The sequence below is a fragment of the Rhinopithecus bieti genome, unplaced genomic scaffold (assembly GCF_001698545.2).
Source record: "Rhinopithecus bieti isolate Rb0 unplaced genomic scaffold, ASM169854v2 scaffold_47418, whole genome shotgun sequence".
In the NCBI taxonomy this organism is placed as follows: Eukaryota; Metazoa; Chordata; class Mammalia; order Primates; family Cercopithecidae; genus Rhinopithecus; species Rhinopithecus bieti.
Genome location: NW_016819951.1, coordinates 634,324 through 657,842, shown reverse-complemented (window position 1 = coordinate 657,842; position 23,519 = coordinate 634,324). Strand labels below are relative to the sequence as shown.

The 23,519-nt window shown below is 37.6% G+C and overlaps 1 protein-coding gene and 1 pseudogene across 1 annotated transcript in view; one reads left to right on the top strand and one right to left on the bottom strand.

Annotated features, from left to right (window-relative positions):
• Positions 1 to 23,519, top strand: part of SUCLG2 (succinate-CoA ligase GDP-forming subunit beta) — a 188,669-nt gene that overhangs the window by 146,315 nt on the left and 18,835 nt on the right. The window contains 5 exon segments of the mRNA XM_017859391.1: positions 5,624 to 5,723; positions 6,587 to 6,677; positions 13,888 to 14,040; positions 16,207 to 16,216; positions 16,219 to 16,295. Of these exon segments, the coding sequence (XP_017714880.1) occupies positions 5,624 to 5,723; positions 6,587 to 6,677; positions 13,888 to 14,040; positions 16,207 to 16,216; positions 16,219 to 16,295 (431 nt within the window).
• LOC108520108 (NADH dehydrogenase [ubiquinone] 1 beta subcomplex subunit 4 pseudogene) lies at positions 20,518 to 21,311 on the bottom strand (annotated as a pseudogene).

The following is a 23,519-nucleotide window of genomic DNA, read 5'->3' as shown; positions in this document are numbered from 1 at the left end:
TTTTTTTTTTTTTTTTTTTTGCCATCAGTGTTAGGGAGTTCTGTCCTAAGGCTTTTGTGTAGAAATATATCTTTTAATATAATTGACACAGTGTAAGATTGGCTTACTAGTATTAAACTACATGAAAAGAGCAAGACTGTATCTTTTACTGAGAAGAAATAGTAAGATATTACAATTGAATTGGGTTTTTCTAGAGGTAATTTTTATCTACCTTTAAAAATTTTATCACCAACAAAATGTATATTAACGGTTATGAAAGCAATAAGTAAGATTAGTGACAAGATCAGAAGAGTAGCCTAATTTATATTACAGATTTTAATGTGGCCTATAATACAGTAATAAATATACAATATTTTAAAGAGTATGGCAAATATGAAAAAACAATGATTTAATAAACTTCAGGAATTTTTGTAGGGACTAAAATTAAAATTATTCCATCGAAAGCATTAATATGTTTTGTGTTAAGATATTACCATTTTAAAGACTCAAACTCTTAAAATGGCATTATCATGCCCCACAGTATCCAAATAAAGGATTTTTTTTCATAATATGGAATCATATTCAAAAGGAAATTTTAGATTTAAAACTTACATGAAAGCCTTATCAGTTAAGGATTTCTTGATTTGAAATAATATCTCCCTGGATAACTTCCTATTTGTATCACAAAATCCTTGTCCTGGAGATGGTTCTATTTCTGTCTTTTACTTATATTTGAAAGTGGCTGTTTTAGACATATACGATTCAAATCTCTGATGGGCAGCAGTCTACTGGGAAGCCGCATATCTCCAGTTTCATTCAGTCAAGTGATGTGACCAGCGGTGAAGTGGTTTATTCTAATGTGCTGTGTGTTTGAAATTCTCTCCCAAATTTGAAAAGTCCATGTCAGACATGTTGAAAACTGAAATAATTATTTCAGTCTCAAAGATGCCTTTGGACATATGGAGAATTATCACAGTATCATCTTATTCCCACCAACCCAGTTGCAACTTGAGGAAATATGTGTCAGTCTATATGTGATATTATAGTAATGATTGAAGATTGGTAACTCTCTATTTTTATGTTTGGGTTTTGAAGTCATAATGCAAACATAGAAGTGAGCTCATTTCCTTCAGGAATTTGGCACCGAGGCCTCTAGCTTATCTCTATGTAATTGTATATTCTTTATTAAAGTTCGTCTTTACCTAGTATCTTTCGACTCTTCTCTTGCCTTTCACTTTCCCTTCTCCTTGCCTTCTGGTAATAGGTAAGTCTGAAATTCTGCAATACAATTTAACTTTCTCAATTAGGAATTCTATCAAATCTCATGAAAGGCGATTGCCATGCTATGTGTTACACAATACAATTGTGCTGAGAACTGGGATATTCCAGTTTTGCTCCAGTCAGTGAAACATGGCAATCAGTTTCCACAACAAGTCCAACATTATTGACTCCAAATAGATGATCGTTGTAGTAGTCATCTCATTGCAGTATCAGTGATACATTTAGCATTTAGGAAAGCATTATATTTTAGAAAAGAGCAATGCTGAATAAAAACCAGCTCAGTAACACAAATAGTTGATTCATCACTGAACTGTTTTTAAAAAGTAGTTGAAAATAACTTGCTTTTGTAAATATATTTGATTAACATTTCAGGCATTTACTATGATTCCTGTTATGGCTCTGAAATATGTCTTGTGAACATTACTTTGTGTAAATATGTTTTCAGAAAGCCATCTCTAAGAAAAGTAAGTGAACCACATTTTACAAAGCTTGCTTAATTAAAAATGTGTATTCTATTTAGATTATGCTTTTCTTAATGAATTGATTTTTTCCCTTTAGATCCGCTGCTTCCAAGAATGTTTATTATCCAGCATGTGACTATTGGGGATCTATAAAAATTGGTATAAAACTGTATTATAATTAGAATAACACTTGTGGTAAAGAATGAAAAGAAAACATTTGCAAAAGCATTGTTATAATTCAGCCAATAAAGTAAAAAAAAACACAGAGTGAGGTTTTACTTAGACTTTTTAAATGGCTCTAAATATCATTCTCTTAAGTGATATTGTGTTTGAGAGTCTTACATGTTTATAAGTTTGTCAGGTACGTCTTACAGTGTTTTCTACGAAAATATATGTAAATTCTAATAAACTGGTTCCCATTAAACTGAGTGAAAACCTAGCCATGAGTACTGGTTATTTTCAGAAACTCACTAGGAAATGAACAAAATTGAGTGAAGACATTGCATACTTAGGCTGCTGCATATAAAAATAGCAATTAAGAGCAAAGACTTTGGAGTTATCCAGACCCGAGTTATACCAACTCAGAGTCCAATAATATAATTATCAACGTCTAGGTTGCAGTCCACTTCTATATAAAATCTATTTTATGCCTGTAATCCTCGCACTTTGGGAGACTGAGATGGGCAGATTGCCTGAGCTCAGGAGTTTGAGACCAGCTGGAGCAATATGGGAAGCCTTGTCTCTGCTAAAAATACAAAAAATTAGCTGGGCATGGTGGCACGTGCCTGTAATCCCAGCTACTCGGGAGGCTGAGGCAGGAAAATCGCTTGAACCTGGGAGGAAGATGTTGCAGTGAGCCAAGATCACACCACTGCACTCCAGTCTGGGTGACAAAGTGAGACTCTGTCTAAAAAAAGAAAAAAGAAAAAAACCGAAAAAAACCCCAATACCTATTGGGGTTATTTTCCTCTGTCCTGTTAGCTTGTTTTTCTAAAGGATGGTTAAATCATCTTATTCAGACAAAATTGCATTTCGTGTATTGGAATTTTTTTTCTTTTCTAATACTGTTTAGGATTGGGGCAAGAGGCAATGTCAAAAAAAAAAAAAAGAAATTTGAGCTTTGGGAGAGATCAGATCTTTAAATAAATAGACACAGTGACATTTAGTACATGTGAATCAATTTGGTAAATACTGAATGAAGAGACGAGTTACTGTTGAGTGGGATTTAGTTATTTTACTTAATTTTCAGCACCTTGAGTAAATAAGCATTGAATTAAATTACTTCATGAGAGTTTTCTCAAGATGAGAAAACTTGCTTTACTTTGGACTGCTGACTTGCTGACTTACTATATTGATTTAGCACTTGAGATTTAATCAGAAGAGATGATTTTAGTGAACTCATTTTTGGCCTGGGGTGTATGTTGCAGATGTGCATAGGTTGTTGTCTTTTTCTATTTGTCCTGATCTATGGTTTCAGAGTCTCTGAACTGGTTGCTTGGTCTACCAACTGTTTTGCATGAAATGCTTTTGGCTGGAGGTCAAATAGCGACACGTTTAATTGACAGCATTTCATTGAGGATACAACTGTTTCTGTGTCTTGATGGTTCATGACTAAAGCTGATCTAATCAAGCCTATGTAGTGCCAATTAACAATGCCCAATTAGGTATTCTCTCTGGCTTTCAGGTTTTGCTGCTGGAAAGCTCAGAGAGGAAGGCATCTCTTTGGGATGACAAGGATATGAAAAATGATAATGGCAATGGAATGCCAGTTATTTTAAAGAATTTGAAGTGATCACAATTAAAAAGTTGAGTAGACAGCAAAAGTATTTTCCAGTTGATGTCTTCCAAAGAAAATAGGAAATGTCTTCCTGTGTGCCATTTTTTCTTAATTGCTGAAAATTATTATAATGATGATAGCTGTCATATTTTGACTTAAAAAAGTGTGCCAGGCACTTTACTATATTTCATTTATTCTTCACATCATCCTTACACTGTAGACTCCTTTAATATGACTGCTTTACAGAGGGGCATGCTACTTTTACCTTTCTGAATCTCAGTTGTTTCTTCTCTGCAAAGAAAGTGACAGGTGGAGTTGGAGATTGTAGCCAGGTCTGTTTAACTCCGATATCCTTGCTCTTACTACTGTTCTTACAGTATGCTAAATATGCAGTGCATTCATTTTACTTGGTTGCTTTCCTTGTAAGTTTCTGACAATTAATTTGTCTTCTACTCAGCTTGAGGGAAACCAGTTTATTTTAAGACAGGGCTTGACCGATGTTGTGATGGTTCGTATCTAGGGCAGAAATTATTGCCAGAGGGTACACAGGACAGCATTCTAAGAAAAAACTGTGTTTGCTTCTGAGAAAAAGGTGGGCTTCAGCTTTCTGAGTGTAAGCAAATATAGGAGACAAGAAGACTAACCAATAAAGACAGTGAAGGAGCCTCAATGGTGTGACATCAGCTGGCCGAATGCCTTCTGTAAAATACTTCTGTAGCTCCCTATTGCCTTCATGATAAAACCTTTCACAGCTCTTTCCATTTGAACCTTTACCTGCTTGCTTGTGAGTAACAGTGATGATGACAGTGACAGTAATAGCTGAAATAACCAAACTTAATGGAGCGCTTGCTTCATTGAGCAGTGGCAGATACCAACAAAATGTTAGTTTTTTGGTTTAGCTATCTCTGTAATGATCCCTTTCATTCTTTACAATATACAAAGGTAATGAATGAACTAACTGGTCGAGGCAATAGTTTTTAATTAATCATGAGTTTTCAGGCTCTGGGATAAAGCATTCATGTGTGTTCATTTAATTTTTAAAACAACCCTCATCATCATTTCACAGTTGAATAAACCGAGTTTCAGAGACATTAAGTAACTTGCCTCATGTCACACAGCTGGGTGAGGGATGAAGTCCAGATTGAAACCTGGGTTTGCAGATTCTAAATCTGGTATACTGAACCAGAATACTCTCACGGCCTTATAGAGGATCGATTGGGTTCTCTGATTTTAAATAAAGATGACTCACAAACAGAGGATGTCAGTATCAGCTGTGGTCTGCAGATGTGTGCTATTTGGTTTATTAAACATATTTGATTTGGAGGCTTTTTTTTTTTTTTGGTAGTTGGGGAGGGGAGCTACCCTGTTTGCTAAAGACCCCATTTGTCACTGGGCTACTTCACGCACCCAGCTTCCCTGCAAGGGAACATACTTGTGTTAATAACTCTCATCTAAAAAGTCAAGATTAGAGAGTTCTTTCATTCCTGGAGTGTGAAGAGAAACAAAGATTCCACAACTACTTTGCCCCAGGATATTTTGTTACCTTGCCAATAATTTTAAAATACTGCTTGCTTTTAGTTTTAATCCATTGCCTCCTCCCTGGCCCAACCCTATCAATATATAGAACAACTGCTCAGAAAGCTGTTGGTTTCCAATAATGCAGTTATTAACTCTGACCTTTGTGTCTTGTCTTTAAACCTTCCCCCACACAATCCAGTCTTCCCTTTGACATCTCTGATGGTTAGCTCCTCTTACTGGCAGACTGGTGCCTCTGCCATATGGGAGTGCCATTGCACAGTAAAATTAATACCTCCTTCCAGGATTTATTTAGCTGCTTCTGACACACTCAAAAGAGCAAGGGAACACATGCCTTGCTTTCCCTTGGGAAGGTCAAGTATTAGATGATTAAACTGGTAGGAAGCATTTGAATATCCTCAGTAAACAAGCTCTGTATTAGGCACATTGATTTTTTTTTTTTTAAGTTCTTCATTGCATTTATTTTCAAAGTTAGTTTGAGAGAGCTTTTACCAGTTACTTGGAAGTTATGTGCCATTATTGCTTTCCTTGTTGCTTAAAAAACAAACAAAATTTAAAATCAGTTACCAACTCTGGATTTTCTTTTCAGATGCAAAAGAAATTGTTTTAAAAGCCCAGATCTTAGCTGGAGGAAGAGGAAAAGGTGTCTTCAATAGTGGTTTGAAAGGAGGTGTTCATTTAACAAAAGAGTAAGTCTGGAGGTTGTTATTCCTTGTCTTTCGGCCAAGCAGTTATGGAAGATCTTGCTCAAGATTGAAAGGCACACTGAGAATGCTTGTGGTGGGGTAGGAGCGGGCCAAAGCAACTAGAAGAAACTGAAATCATAGGTAGAGGGCTCTGGCAGTAGCCTAGTTTCCCTTCTGCTCCCATAAAATGATTATTCTTACTAATTGGTGAAAACTTGACAGTCCTTCTCTCCTAGACAATCAATGATTCATCATAAATGTTGGAAATGATACCACTTCCAACTGAAATGCTACTTCCATAATGTCACTCCTATTCAAGAACCTGCAGTGACTCCCCATTACCAGTGGCATCTGGGGTACCTCCCTTCTGATAGTCCAAGCTTTCCTTTATTTGAGCCTGTCTTTTCACCTTCATCTACTGTGTCTCGTAGCACTGAACACTTTCCTCTCCTCCCTGTTCCTGTCACACACCTTTTTACTATTTACTTTGATCTTTACCCTCTTCCTATCCCTCTCATTGTTCAATATCTCCCTAGTTTTCCGCTGCCGGATCTTCAGTCAACTCTTATCTGATTCTGGTATGCATTTTAGCATTATCTCTTTACTATGACTGTAACTTTTTTGGGTGAAGAGGTCACAAAGCATCTTTTGTTTTATTTATTCATTCATGAACTCATTTTTATTTTGCTCTCAGTGAACCTCTAGTACAGTGCTAAACACGCAGCACATAAGCAGAAAGACCCATGGATTTTGTGAGGGTGAAGGTGAACCCTTTGCAGTGTAGACATGAGACTCTGTGTAAGGACTCTGCTTTAAAATGATTTTCAATAAACATTCATTTTCTGCTTGTTTTCTCTTTCTCTTAGCCCAAATGTTGTGGGACAGTTGGCTAAACAGATGATTGGGTACAATCTAGCGACAAAACAAACTCCAAAAGAAGGTGTGAAAGTTAACAAGGTAATATGGATGCTTTGGGTCATTTTCTATGTATGTGTTAAAAAATAGAAAAGAAAACCATCCTTTAGTTTTTGACAGAATCTAATGAAATACTGCTCTTTGGCAATGTGCCATTTTATTTTTTAAAGCTCATCTAATCTGTTTAGTAAGTGGTATGTCTTTGAAAAGAAATAAAAAGGGCTCTATGATAGTAATATTATTTATTATCATTAGCATTTAGCAAAAGTGGGTGAGGGTGAGTGACCAAGCAATGGCTGTCCCTCTGAGAACACAGATGTATTCTGTTTAGTTGAGAAGTGCTTGCTATGACAGCCTTATACTCAATGAGGGACATTCGCTGCTCCCACACAGTGGCCCTCAACTCCAGGTGTGTCTGTCAGAATTACCTATTGTGGTTGTTTTTCTAAATGCCCCATTCCTTATTTTGGGATGACTACAATTTTGAGCCATTTTTATTGCTGGGACTATATTTCATTAGGAAGATCAGCTGAAGCACCCAAGTATGTATAGCATGTGGACACACACCCCTCATCCACACATAGAAAATAAAGCCCACAGGAAAGTGGCCTGCCTCAATCATGAAATTGTGAGTGGTAGAGCTGAGAGCAGAACCTAACTCTCCCTCCTGCCAGTCTACCTTTCACCATCCCTTTTGTGTATCCAGACACTAGAACTAGCTATCTGGGTTGCAGAATCCAGTGCAAAATAAAAAGGCAGGGGACTCGTGTTAAAATTTCAAGACAGCCATTGCTAAACGTTAAATCCCTATACAACTACACAGATCACATGTGTCAGCCCTGAAAAGCATCCATGGTTAGAAGGTCGTGTCCTAACAGCAAATTAGGGTCCCGCCTTTTGGGATGACAGCTGTCTGCTCCATTAACATAGCATCACAGATCAGTGGTCTCTACCAGTGCACCATGCTGCAGGACAGTGCAGTGGTAACATCCTGTTTTTACTTTTCAGGGAGAGTTTTGTGGAAAACTCTTAAGTTGTTGTATTTATCAGTATTTAGTTCCATTTTCTTTTGTTAATTTTTGTGGGTACATAGTAGGTGTATATATTTACAAGATACATGAGATGTTTTGATACAGGCATCCAATGTGTAATAATCCCATTACAGTCCTTTTCCTTGCTATGTAGCAATCTATGATATGGATGTACCTACCACAGTTTTTTTAACCATCATCTGTTGAAAGACATCTGGGTTGGTTCGTTTTTGGTTATTACAAATAAAGCCACTCTGGACATTCATGAGCATGTTTTTGGTATAAATATAAATGTTCATTTTGGGGGATAATTGTTGGGCTGTATGGAAGTTGTATGATTAGTTTTCTTAAGAAACTAACGAATGTTTTCCAGCATGGCTGTTCCATTTTGCATTGCCATCAGCAATGTGTAAGTGATCAGGGTTCTCCACATTCTAGCCCGTATTTGGTGGTGGTGGTATTATTTTAGCTATTCTTATGGGTGTGTAGTGATATTTCGTTGTGATTTTAATTTGCATTTCCCTAATGGTTAGAGATGTTGAACATCTTTTCATGTGCTTATTCGCCATCTGTAGATTGTCATTGGTGAATTGTCTGTTCATGGATGCTATAGTCTGAATGTTCCCTCCAAAATGCGTGTTGAAATTTAATCCCCATTGTGGTGGCATTAAGAGGTAGAGCCTTTTGGGAAGTGATTAGTCATGAAGGCTCTGCTCTCATGAATGGATTAGTGCAAGCTTGTCCAACCCACAGGCCACATGCATCCCAGGATGGCTTTGAAAGTGGTCCGAGACGAATCTGTAACTTTTCTTAAACATTATGAGATTTTTTTCAATTTTAGTTTCTTAGCTCAGCTATCGTTAGTGTATTTTATGTGCGGCCCAAGACAATCCTTCTTATTCCAGTGTGGCCCAGGGAAGCCAAAATATTGGACATCCCTGGTAGTGCCTTATGAAAGGGCTGAAGGGAACTAGCTTAGACCTGTTTTGCATTTCCACTTTCTGCCATGTGAGGATGAAGCAAGAAAGGCCGTGTCACCAAATGGCAGTGCACTGATCTTGGACTTCCCAGCCTCCAGAACTGCAAAACAATATATATTCATTTTTTCAACAGGGTCATTTGCAGGGCAAAAGTGTTTGATTTTGATGAAGTTCAATACATCAGTATTTCCTTTATGGATTATACATTTTTAGTATCAGGTCTAAGTCCTCTTTACCTTGCCTTATGTAATAAAAATTTTCTCATATTTTTTTCTAGATGTTTTATAGTTTTCTGTTTTATATTTAGGTTTGTGATCCATTTTGAGCTAACTTTTGAATAAATTGTGAGACTTAGGTCAAGGTTATTTTTTAAGGGGTAAGGGGGATGTGATATTCGATTGCTCCTGCACCATTTTTTGAAAAGGCTTATCTTTTCTCCATTGAATTGCTTTTACATCTTTGTCAAAATTCAGCTAGGCATATTTCTTTGAGTCTGTTTTGGGGTTTTCTATTTTGTTCCATTGATCTTTGTGTCTGTCCCTCCACCAACAACACAGAATCTTAATTACTATATTTATGTAAGTTCTGAAATTGAGTAGAATAACTCTTCTTGCTTTATTCTTCTTTTCCAAAACAGTTTTACCCATTCTAGTTCCTATGCCTTTTTATGTACAATCTAGAACAATTTTGTCTTTATGAAAAAATCCTGCGGAGATTTTGATAGGAATCTTACTAAACCTGTATATGAATTTGGAGGGAATTGATTTTTTGTTATATTAAGTCTTACAACCCATGTATATGATATGTCTCTCCTTTTTTTAGGCCTCCTTTGATTTATTTCATCAGTGTTGTATTGTTTTCAGCATATACGTTTGGTATATGTTTTGTTAGATTTACACATACATTGTTCTCTTTTACAGCAATTACAAGTGGCACTGGATTCTTAATTTCAGTGTCCAACATACTCATTGTTAGTTGGTGTTGATTTCTTGTTAAATGCTTAGTGAACTTCCCTAGTGAAACCATGTGAGCCTGGAGATTTCTTTGTCTGTGTCTGTTAATGTTTTTGGGTTGCTGGCTTCTCTAGCACCCAGCACCCTGCCTAAGATTTATGAGGCCAAAGAAAACACAGGAGACTCACTACTATGCGCTTCCTTGGACTTTAAGCTCCCTAGCTAGTCTCCCTTCTTCTCTATAACTTTCAGAGTCACCTTAAGTTTTATGTATATATATGTCCAAGGTTTTTATTTGTACTTAGCAGGAAGAATAGGGAAAAATATGTCTACTCCATTTTCTCAAAAGTAGAAGTCCCCAGATTATAGAAGTTTTTGATTCTAAATTTATTTGAGAAGCTATTAAACACATACACACATTTATACACATCAGATATTTGTTTTCTAAGTCTGTGCCAATGCGTTATGTGTTCCTGGGGCTAGTACTAGGGCCCATGAGACAGTGCTACTCATCACGTGGTCCAGGATTCAGTACAAATAGTGGTTACTGCTCTGTAATGAATTTAAAATTCAAGAATGTACTTTTAATCTTCTCTGTTCATGGGTGTGTTACAAATAGTTTGTGCGCTAGCACTCATCTCCTGACCACAATTCAAGTAGCATGATATTTTTAAGAAAACAGATTCAGTGGTAGATAGGTCAAAGAAAGTTAAAAAGCTTTCTATACTGGTGGACTCCACAAAGAGGACGTGTCAACATAGTCTTTGTGTAACTCACAGGTGAAGCTCTTTTGAAATGTATCTAATGGAGTTGCTCAGGGATGAGTGTTTGTGGATTCCGTTTAGATTTCTCTACAACACTTCCTAAAATACTCTGTCATCCTCAGTCATTTGGAAGGCATGACGATGTCAACAAACTGGTCTTTGTTGTGTAAAATTTCTTGAATTATCTCTTGATAATTATCATTTTCCTGGTGACATTGTCTTAAAGAGTCATACATTACTCCTATGAAGCAAGAGCTGTTTCAGACAGCATCTGGGCTTCACAAATAGAAATTTGGTGGAATACAGAGCACATCTGTCAACATTTTTGAAGATTAAGAATAGGACTCTTGAATGACACTTATCCTAAAAAATTATAATTTTGTGTTGCCTCTAAGAATAACTACTGAAAGTCATTAAGTATTATTCACTAAACTAACTCTGTATTAGAAAATGAACAGTGTTATGCCAGTAGACCTGAAAGCATATACCAAACACATTCCTCATTTTGTATTTTGTGCCAAATTTCTTAAAACAGCTTTCTCTTCTAGAGAAAGTTTTAGAAGAAATGACTATCTTAATTTCTTAAAATGTTTGTATGAATGTTGATGCTTAGAAAGGTAAACTTTGTTATTTCTATAAATGACAAGTTGTTATTGTATTTTATAAGGAAAGAATAGGGCTAAGTATTTTTGCTTCAAATATTGTCCTGCTCCTCAATCAGAAATTCTGAAAGAATTGACGGTTTCAGGCAGCCTGAAGGCTGAGAGAATTAAGTACTGACTGATGGTTTGACCTTCATTGTTGGTGAGAAAAATCAACTTTAAATCAGAATGGTTCTGTGCTAATTCTAACACTGTGTGCTGAGAAATAGTTTTTATATACTTATGAACTTCCATTTCTGATAAATCAGTAGGAGGACCTGTATGTTTTATTTTAACTAATGATAAATTCAAAAAAAGTTTGAAAAGAGGAGTTCTGTATTCATTCCATTATAGCTTTTTAGATCATCATATATTTATCCCATTTCATGTGACCTAAAACTGAAGTATTTTTGTGGTATCTGAGTAGTTAAAATCTAATGCTACTTAATCCTTAATCTGTAACTTTTTTTGTGGAACCCATCACTAAACTACTTGTAAGAAAAGCAGTGTGGCCAGGTGCGGTGGCTAACGCCTGTAATCCGAGCACTTTGGAGGCCCAGGTGGACGGATCACGAGGTCAGGAGATTGAGACCATGGTGAAACCCCGTCTCTACTAAAAATACAGAAAATTAGCTGGGCATGGTGGCGGGCGCCTGTAGTCCCAGCTACTCGGGAGGCTGAGGCAGGAGAATGGTGTGGACCCGGGAAGCAGAGCTTGCAGTGAACTGAGATCGCGTCACTGCACTCCAGCCTGGGCGACAGAGCGACACTCTGTCTCAAAAAAAAAGAAAAGCAGTGTAACTGCTTTCATTGTTTTCACATCTATTACTGATTATTTATGGGATTGTTTTTATATTCTTTAAACACCCAAGACATCTTTCACTGTTCTCTTTAGGTGTATAAGTTGGAACAACCTCTCTCAAGCACTTGGACAGTACTTATCAAAATTTTAAATATTCACAGTTTAAAACTTAGACATTTCACTTTTAGGGTACTTATCTACAGGGATACTAAAAGTAATGAATAAAGATATATGTACAAAAATACTCACATTTTAGGAAAGTAGCATTTTAGGAAAATTGAAGTTCATGTAAATGTCTATCAGCAGGCCAGGAACCATGACTCGTGCCTGTAATCCCAACACTTTGGGAGGCCGAGGTGAGTGCATTGCTTGAATCCAGGAGTTTGAGACCAGCCTGGGCAACATAGTGAGACCCCATCTCTACAAAAAGTAAAGCAAAAATTAGGTGGGTATGGAGGCACGATGCCTGTAGTTTCGGCTACTCAGGAGGCTGAGGTGAGAGAATCGTTTGCGTCTGGGAGGTCAAGGCTCCAGTGAGCCATGGTTGTGCCATTGCACTCCAGCCTGAGAGCAACACAGCAAGACTGTCTCAAAATAATAATAATAATAAAAACAAATAAAAGCAGGAACATGGTTAAATAAATATTGTCATATAAGTACCATGTAATCACAATGAAGAGAGAAGACCTTAGCAAGATATTTAAGTTGTAGTATTAAGATTTTAAAAAAGAGGCTAGGCGTGGTGGCTTATGTCTATAATCCCAGCAGTTTGGGAGGCCGAGGCAGGTAGATCACTTGAGGTCAACAGTTCAAGACCAGCCTGGCCAACATGGTGAATCCCCGTCTCAGCTAAAAATACAAAAATTAGCCAAGCATGGTGGCAGGTACCTGTAAGCCGAGCTACTCGGGAGGCTGAGGCATGAGAATCGCTTGAACATGGGAGGCAGAGGTTGCAGGGAGGCGGAGGTTGTAGTGAGCTGAGATCATGCCACTGCGCTACAGCCTGGGTTACTGAATGAGACTCTGTCTTAAAAAAAAAAAAAAAAAAAAAAGAGAGAGATTTAAAAAAAGAAAGGCATCCTAGTGTGTATAATATGCTTCCTGATGATTCCATTATTGCAACACTTGCAGATACGTAGAAAAGGACTAGAATGTTAGCAGTGGTTTTCCCAGTGGGGCTGTAACATGCAGTTCAAGTCCTACAGAGCAAAAGGACACCTGGCTGAGGGAGTGAGTCCCCACTCACTCGTGGAATTGAATGACATTCTTCCATCCCACTTGTCCCTTGCCCAGTCATGGTCCTGGCAAGTGACCACATACTCCCAGAGGAAGGGGTGCCTTTTTCTAGTTATCACAAAGGTTCCTGCTAGGCTCATATCTGTGCTGACTTCTGGGGCCCGAGGGGTTTGTTTGAGGTAGAGCTATGCGGCAGGGGGCTGCTTTCACTTTCTCGTTTATATATTTTTGGTGTTGTTTCCATTATTTTTGAACAAGTAAATATTCTGTTTGTAAATTAAAAGAAAGTATAAAACAAGATAAAATATAGTAATCAAAGAGACAGAAATATACAAACCTATGAAGCATCAGACATACTGTAAAAGAATCCGTCTGTGGCCATAATACTTGGTTTTCCACCAGAGAAATCTGAGAAAAGTCAGTGTAGTAATATTGTATATATAACTTTTATAATATTATTATTATTAGTTGTATATATTATTATTATATTGTCAATATATATGATGTACTGTTAATATCTCAAATTAAAATAACAGCCACTTCTCTAGAGTATTTCTTAAGTGACACAGTTTCTTGAGGAAGGAAAAAAAGAAGATTAAAGTGGGAAGGTTCCTTGAGGCAAACCAAATACGTGTCACTTGAACAGGTTAACAGGATCAATTAAGGAGGTGAAAATGGGCATTGTGTGCACCATGAGAGCAGAACTCAAAGCTCTGCAAACTCACTCACTGGGCTTTAAGAGCCTGAAAATGAAGCCGTTTGATTGGTGTAGCAAGTTTGTATAGATTTCCAAGTAGAAATCAGCTTAATGCTGAATTAATTTGACTTTCCCACTAATGTGGTAGGTGATGGTTGCTGAAGCCTTAGACATTTCCAGAGAAACTTACCTGGCAATTCTGATGGACCGGTCCTGCAATGGCCCCGTGCTGGTGGGCAGCCCTCAGGGGGGCGTCGACATTGAAGAGGTGGCTGCTTCAAACCCAGAGCTCATTTTTAAGGTATGTTTAAATTCCTGGCTACCCGCTATTAATTGATTGTTATTGTAGAAGATGTTAAATATTTAATGTGGAGTCTAGGGCCAGGAGCAATAAATCTGTTTCTACAATTTAAGGTATGAAGATATTGAGCCCTTTTTCTTTCTAGGTATCCACTTGAAAGTTGGGTGGAATCAAGGTATTTAGTGTTCAAGGACTTTTTATCTTTGCTTTTCCCACCCTTCCTTCTTTCCTTCTTCCTGCCTTTTCTTCCTCTCTGATTCCTTTCCATCCAGTCTTCCTCAAGAATTAACCAATGGGAGAGAACTGCTATATTTTCATTTCTCATGGTTAACTCTCTTTCATTTAATATTATATATGATCTAGAAATTCTCTCCTAGGCGATGAATGAGTTCTCTTTTAGTAGATGTACTAGAAACTGCCTTGAGATCTCTCAGTACTGTTGATGTAAACTAGAATCTTTATGAAGTCCAGATTCTGTCAGTTTTTTTCAATCCTTGAAATCTTGACTCATTTATTGATATTAAGATTAGTTTCAAGTCAGAGATGTGAGATCAGATTTAATCAGAGCACAAGTTTCTCGAAGTCTCGAAACCTCATTTTTAAATCAGTAAAATGAACATGGGGTGATTTCTACCCTGTGGGATTATAAGGATTAAATGAGGTGATATGTATTAAGTGCTTCTTAACCTACCTCAGCTATAAGGAGAAAACATAAGTTTTCAGAACTAAAATTCAAGTTTTAATCTGGGTTCTTGGGGTCAAAATTGCATTAAAATTTTCCACCAGAAACATTCATTATTTCTTTTAGAAAATGATTTTTTGTTTCCCTTTGAAAAGGGGAGATTTTATTTCTTAAATCTCTTTGTCTGAATAATGTACAATAAACACCCACTTAGCATCCTCAACAGGTTCTTGGAAACTTCAACTTGAATGGAAACGATGTATAAGGAAACCAATGTTACCATACATAGGCTAATTGATACAAACAAGAGTTAAGTTCCTATGGCATATTTCTGCTCACAAAAACATCACGCAACTCCTAAATAAAGACCAACACTCTTCTAATGTTACACTTTAAAATAAATAGGAACTATGTATACATTTCAGAAAGATTTCATAAAAACAAGTAAGGTAATTATTTATCCAGTTATTCCAGCTCAGGATCTCTGATGGCTAGAGCACAGGATGCAAGGAAAGAACCCACTGTGGATGGGACACCATCCCATTGCAGAGCACACTCACACACCACACCCGCACCCGCATCACACCCACACCCACTCAGACTGGGACTGTGTATACAAACCGGTTGACCTAACATGTACAGATTTGGCATGTGGGAGAAAACCGGGGGACCCAGAGAAAACCTACTCAGACAAGAGGGGAATTTGTAGACTCCACACAGACAGTGGCCTTGGCTGGGAATTGATTTGTTTTTTTTCTCAACCTTATAACAAAACGACCTTGAATGAAGTAATGTTATTTGAAGACCTACTGTACTCATACTTTTGTGATTGCTTTTAAAATATTTTCACTAATGTTATATATTTAAGTTAATTACCTTGGAAACTGAATTGAGACTTTACATGCAGACTTACCAATAACACCTAGCTGTTTTCAAAGTTCACATTATTTAAAGCAGGCCATTCCATTTGTTAAGAGGATGCATGAAATAATGTATAATGACAGTGCTTGGTGTCTTTGAGACAATAGCATTTTGTAGAGCTAAGGTATCAGTAATCATTATCATCAATAGAGTGCTTAAATCATAAAGTAATATTTAACCTATCTATGACAGGCTTTAAACTTAACTAATAGTAGGCAGGAAAACCTCACTTTGGAGGTCTTCCAAAAGATGTCATAAAAATTAACTGACTAAATATTCGTCAATGCCATCTGTATAGTAATTAAAAGTGAAAACTGGCATCAGAGTTTCTTGTCAGCATGCCACCATGAAGAATTATATAGTTTTTGGAAGAGCTGTTTTATAGATGGTCTGCTAATTAAAACATACCCTACAGGCATCTGCGGTAGCCCTGCTCAGAGATCTCTGGATAGGTGCCACACTTTAATTACTCATTTGCAAATAAATACGAAGCATTTTCTTTTGAGGTTGTAAATCTTCTCAGTTGACTGTCTGAATTTTGTTTATTTGATTTATTTTACTAGGAGCAAATTGACATTTTGAAGGAATAAAGGACAGCCAAGCTCAGCGGATGGCAGAAAATCTAGGCTTCGTTGGGCCTTTGAAAAGCCAGGTATATAAGCCATTGGGGGATGGTGTGTCTGACTTGTTTCAGAAAACATTTGAGAACTTGCTTAATTGCCTCTAGTGTTTGTGATTACCAGGAAACAGGATTATTTATTGTTTTCTAATTTTTTCTTCCAGCTGTTTATGATGAAGAAAAATATTTCCCTGATGTTTTAAAAGAGGAGTTTATGATGTGTCTTTGAATGTATTTTGGTATGTGTGTGCATGTGTATTGCATGTGGACACATACACTTTATGATGGATGGTAATCTGTATTTTTTCTGTAGCACTACTGGTACTTAGCCACCTGGCAGGTAGGTGTGTGATTCAGCTCATTCAAACTTTAGTTTCATCTTCTATAAAATGGGAATGATGACAACTCATGAGAGGCTTATTGTGGGGATTCAGTAGAATAATGTGTGAAAGTCCTTATTATAGTACTCCATAAAGGTCCGTTCTTATTGGTATTAATATTAATAATACATGTTATTTAGCTAATTGCTATTCTTTCATAGCTAATGGGCATTTGAAATGAATATTGATGGCATAAAGTTGATATTTTATTGAGAACAGCTTAAAATATGCCAGTTTCGTAGTAATATCCCTTGGCTTCAAAGACGAAAACGTTGGCCTCAGAGCTATTGAGCGACAGAATCTGTCTTAGCATTGTGCCCTGCTCTGCCTTTGGTCCAGCCCATGGCACCTGATTATGTGTCCAGCAGGGCAAGCTTCCTAGTTCCACAGCTAAATCAGATAAACTTACTTTTTCCTTCCTCTGTTACTCAGAGAGGCCACCTTATTGGCCCTAGATTGTGGGCATGTGTGCGTGTGTGTATGTTCTCTGGCCTGGGACTTTATGGAGAGGTTACAGAGTATGTCCTTTGGTTAGGCAGTACTATTCCCATAAGACAGTAGATGATGCACTCTTTTCTTTCGGTCTTGTCTTTTTCTTTCAATTGACTCTCTCTGGAAGTTTAATGACAACAGTAGGCAAGTCAAAGAGGGGTAAAGCAGAATAAAGTTTTAAAAAATATATATGCTCTAATGAAGAGAAACTACTTACTTGAAAATGAATAAAGGCTCACTTTGAAAGCAAAAGATTGAAGATGGTAGAATGGGACAGGGTCATCTGGAACTAAACCTCAGGATGAGAGAGAAAGGGCCAGGATTCAATGGACAGTTAGAGGAACTAATTGCCATTGCTGAGACTAGCAAAGAGATGCCAGGAAAGTGATCTGTTGAAAGGAAGATACTGGAAGATTCCTGAATATGTGCTACAGTGGTTGGTTTCATCTCCTGCAAATGAGGATACCAGCTACATTAGCCATTCATTTGATGTTTATTAAGGGGCTTCTCCTGTGGCAGTGGTGGTCACCAAGAGCCCGTTTTCCATACAGCTGCTGTGGTCTAGCTGCACTGTCCAGCAGTCAGCTCCAGAATGTGTGTAGTTACCCTGTCTGCCTCCTCCATATCACTTTGGACATCTCTGTTTCTCTTATTTATTTGCAGTCACCTTTGCTAGATCCTAATCTTTACCACGGCAAGGACTTTGTCCATCCTACTCAATGCTGTGTTGCCAGCAGCTGGCAAAGTGCTTGGCATCTATTTTTATTGCCCAAGAAACATTTGTCATGTGCCTGACTAGGTGAAACAACACATCTAGTTGTCCACTTTGAAGAGGTTCCTAGAGACTCAGCAATAGGTGGCTTTTCATGACAGAAAAATAAATCTGGAATGGGCAAAATCTACTGACCACATATTTAAAAGCTCAGGAGGTGAACATAATAGAGAGTTCTAGAGAAGTTAATAACAGTATAATGTATACACAAGATACTCCTGCCTCACTACATATTATAAGAGAAAATTAAGAGTTATTTATAGCTCTTAAATAGCTTACTCTTGTTTTCCTAGTACCTGAAACACTCTAGGTTTTAAATGAGTTACCTACAGAAGGAAGATGAAAATGTGAGAACTCAGGGGTCAGTAAGTGGCCATATTGTCAGTATACCTTTGAATTAATTTATCGAGGAAAGGAAATAAAATGTTTTAATTTGTTTTTTTCTTTTTTCACTACTAACTCCGTGAAAGGCTTTAAATCTTCACTTTCTCAGCAGCTTGGAGTGAGCACTGATTGGGTACTGCTCAGGCTGTTGTGCCCTGGGGAACAGAGACAATGAAAAATAACCATTGTTCCTCAGGGGCTCACAGACCAGTAGACATCTGCCTGCTGGCTGAGAGGATACAGGAAGAGGGATGGATAAAGGAATGTGAAGGAGAGAGCAGGGGCAGAGGGAGAGAGAGGTTGACCTCAGCTGTAGACATGTTGGAAGTTGTTCATCTAGGGACATGTAAGTGTATTTCTATAGTAGAAGGGATATATGGCTTGGGAGCTCAGGGAAAGCTGTGCACTGGAGTTGTAGGCTTGGGAATCTCTGCTTTATGGGGCTTGCTCAAGCTGTGGGGTTAGTGAAATGCTCTAGAGAGCCAGTGTACAATGAGCAGATGGGATAGTGTAGAAGGGAAAACATTTAAACAATCATCAATGATCTTTTCCTAAAAAATTGTATCTTAGAGGCCCCTTAGGTTCAGTGTGACTTTGAATGTTACTTAATTTTCATCTAGGATTTAGGCATTTGGAGGTACCTCACTCATGGCTGAATATCATGTAAGATGATAGTCTTGTAAAATTATTATCGTTCCTGTGACTCATGCCTGTTGTCTCTAAAATGTGATTAATATTAGACATAACAAAAATAAAGATGATATTTTACTTTACATGAAATTACCAAGTATTTGTTCCCAACTAAAGTCTATTTCTGTGAGAATTTGTTGAAAAACGTTAAGACATAGAAAAGCTTAACATAGTAGTTCCCCCTTATCTGTAGAGGATACGTTCCAAGACCTCCAGTGGATAGTGGATGCCTGAAGCTTACCTGCTACCAAACCCTATATATACTCTTTTTTTCTGGATATCTATACTTACGATAAAGTTTAACTTATAAATTAGGTACAGTAAGATATTAACAACAATAATAACATAGAACAATAGCAATATACTATAATAAAAGTGATGCGAATATGGTCTCTTTCTCAAAATATCTCATTGTACTGTACTCACCCTTCTTGCGATGATGTGAGATGATACAATATCTACATGGTAAGACCTGGGGTTAGTGATGGGAGCATTACGATGTAGCATTGGGCTACTCATGACCTTCTGGCAGTAATTCAGGAGGGAAATCTACTTTGGATGATCGTGGATCATCAAGCCATGGGTGTCAATGGCTGGATGTCAGGAACAGATAATGTCAATGGTCGGGGATCCTGGATAGTTGAAGGTTTTTCACGATAACATTTTAGAAGAACATCATAATTAGAAGTTTGTCTCTTTCTTTTTAATTCATCAAAGTGTGGCTGTAGAGGTTGTAATCTGTCAGTGACTTTAGTGCTGTGTTCCATCCAAGGATCTTAGTCCATAATTTTGTCCTTCTCATTTAATAAATTGGACCCACAGTAGATCATGGGTAACTAAAACCACAGAAAGGGAAACTGAGGATAAAGGGGGTCTATCATATGACTGAAACTTACAAGTTTGTCAAATGTGTCTTAATTATCATCTATACTGTTAGTTTCTGAAAACATGAGTGCCATGAATTGTCAATATGTGCCTCTAGGATTTAGGCTGATGAAAGATCGGATGTTCCAAGTCAGTGTAAGATCACTAACACCTCTTGAAGTGGTTTGTACTTCTGGCTAGATTTGAGAGCCATATGTGAATATTGATGATAATTTCTGGAATGCAGGAAAGACATTTAAAATTCTTAACCTGTTGAGACTTTGTTTTGATTAATAGACAATTTATTTATTTATTTATTTATTTATTTATTTATTTATTTTTTTTTTTGAGGCGGAGTCTCGCTCTGTCGCCCGGACTGGAGTGCAGTGGCCAGATCTCAGCTCACTGCAAGCTCCGCCTCCCGGGTTCCCACCATTCTCCTGCCTCAGCCTCCCGAGTAGCTGGGACTACAGGCGCCCGCCACCTCGCCCGGCTAGTTTTGTATTTTAGTAGAGACGGGGTTTCACCGTGTTAGCCAGGATGGTCTCGATCTCCTGACCTCGTGATCCGCCCGTCTCGGCCTCCCAAAGTGCTGGGATTACAGGCTTGAGCCACCGCGCCCGGCCTAGACAATTTATTTCAGCAAGAATACACATAGTCATCATTGCCAGACTTAATATGAGATGTTAAATGTTCGATCCAATTTTCCTTCCTGGATAATTTTTTCTTTCGTATCCCTGTCAGTTTTGAAAACATAATACGAGAAGAGGTGCCTAATTCCACACAAAGCTCCCAAGAGTGAGTTTTTAGGGGTGAAATTAGGATAGACATTTGCTGATCTTGCATAAGTCCAACAAATCACGGCAGGATCTTCAATGAGCTGCCAGCGGTTAGGGTCGTTATACTGAAGCAAGTACTCTCTCGTTTCAGCTAGGCTCTTATGGCCAACCGCTCGGCTCGCACCCGCTAGGTTTCCAGGGATATGTCATATTCTGCTGGGTGGAGGGTTGAGGGTGGAGTGGCCAGGCATGATGGAGTAGACTTTGGGAACGATATCTTGGTGATGCAGTGCACAACTGTGCCTGCACGGTTCTGAGGCCCTTCCTCATTATGCTCCTGTTAAGACATTTTTAAAGATTTTTATAAACTTGTCAGGTTTTCATGTACATATATTTGATTTTACAGATTTTAATTTTTAAAAATTGCTTAACAGACAAAATAACAATTGTTGGCAAAAGTGCAGAAAACCTTTGTACATAGTGGTTATGAGCTGAGAAAGTAGATGGCAATAGTAAGTGACTGACTGCAAGTTGACCAGGAGAATGTTCTCTTTGACCTGTGCTTATTTTAAACATTTGAACCCATGTAGAAAGCAGGAAAGCTAATTTCAACTTGCCACATGCCATGCCATTCCCTGTCACACCTGGTCACACTTACACATTCTGTCTGCCTAGCCCTTATAACCATTTAGTGTATAGCCTCTGGAATAAGATATCTTACAAGGGTTTGTCATTGTGAGAGCTACAAGAGAGAACCAGCTTGGTTTGGAGATATCTTCAAGATCAAATTATGTTTTAGTCTTGCTCAAAAAATTACGGTCTGGCTTTGCACAACAGTAAAAATTAAAACAGAAAATATCCCCAAAATGCTGTGCTAATGTATAATTACAATGGGATTAATGTGTGGAAAATGTAGGCTTGTACTAAACAAAGTTGGTGTAGGGTTAAGAAATTCTGAAACGGTTTAAGTGTATATCTGTGGATGAATTCATAAAGAAAATGTGGTATATACTATAATGGAACTTTACTGAACCTTGTAAAAGAAGATTCTGACACATGCTGCAGTATGGATGGGGCTTGAGGATATTGTGTTAAGTGAAATAAGCCAGTCACAAAAAGACAAACACTGGATGATTCCACAGGTATCTAGTGTATGTATATATCCATATCCTTTATTTTATGTATGTATGTATCTAGATATCTCTAATATCTATATGTCTGCTATCTATAGATATCTATACATATATATGCAGATATATATGGAGATACATATGTGTGTATATATATAGAGAGAGGAGTGTGTGTGTGTATGTGTATGTATATATGGGGAGATGGAGAGCGAGACAGAGAGAGAGATGCTGTCTAGAACAGTCAAATTTATAGACACAAAGTAGCATGATGTTACCATGCTACCATGATGTTATCATGATGTTACCAGAGGCTGCGGTAAGAGGAGAACGGTAAGAGGAGAACGGGAGTTTGTTTAGCGATACAGAGTGAGGGAAGATTAAGAAGTTCTAGAGATTGGTTGCACAACAATGTGAATATACCAACTTGACCCTGCAGAACTGTGTAGACACTTAAAAATGGTTGAGAAATGGTGAATTTTATGTTTTGTATATTTTATCACAGTTTTTAAAAAAGTTTTGAAGTAGCTGGATTAGATTATACATATATATATGTACCTAGAAGTTATTTCTATTATGTAGTCCCCCTTAGAATTGAATTAATCTTTAATTCAACCAATATTTATCGAGTATTGACTCTGCAGAGGTTGTATGACAACAGTGGATGCCAAAGTGCCCAGGATACATAAGATGCCTGCCCCATGCAACTTACCTTGCAAGCTCACATTGATGGCCTAGAAAACCCCCTAAAATACAAAAAAATATTCAGCAGTGAAGTATTTGCTGGCTTCACACTTTAACTCAAATTTTATTTGGATTAAAAAAATGGAAACATTAAATAAAGAAATTATAAAGAATACTAGAAAAAATGATGGGAGAATTTTAAAAAATATTCTCAGAATGGGACTAGCCTTTTAAAAGTCTGACACAAAGCCAGAAGCCATATAGGAGTGACATTATTGTGAAATTTCCATGTGGCAAGACTAACAAAAGCATGTTCAAAAGGTAAATGTTAAAGGGGCTGAGGCAGGAGGATTACTTGAGACCAGGAATTCAAGAGCAGCCTGGGTAACATAGCGAGACCCCCATCTCTAGAAGAAATTAAACTAAAAAAATTAGCTGAGCCTAGTGGCATGTGCCTGTCGTCCAGCTATTTGAAAGGCTGAGGTGGGAGGATCATCTGAGCCCAGGAGTTCAGGGCTACAGTGAGCCATGATTGTGCCAGTACACTCCAGTCTGGGTGACAAAGCAAGACTCTATTGTGTACACACACACACACTCTTCCTATAAATTAGAAAGAGATCAAAATCTCAACAGGAAAATAGGCAAAATTCACAGAAAAAAAATAAGATATCTCTTAAACTCATAAAATGATGTACAAACTCATTCATAATAAAATAAATTAAAATTAAAACTATATGTGAGTGTACTCAACTGTTCTCACACTGATAGTAAAGACATCACTGAGACTGGGTAATTTAAGAAGGAAAGAGGTTTCAACCATTATGGAAAACAGTATGGCGATTCCTCAAGGATCTAAAACTACATGTACCATATGACCCAGCCATCCCACTACTGGGTATACACCCAAAGGATTATAAATCATGCTGCTATAAAGACACATGCACACGTATGTTAATTGCAGCACTATTCACAATAGCAAAGACTTGGAATCAACCCAAATGTCCATCTGTGACAGACTGGATTAAGAAAATGTGGCACATATACACCATGGAATACTATGCAGCCATAAAAAAGGATGAGTTTGC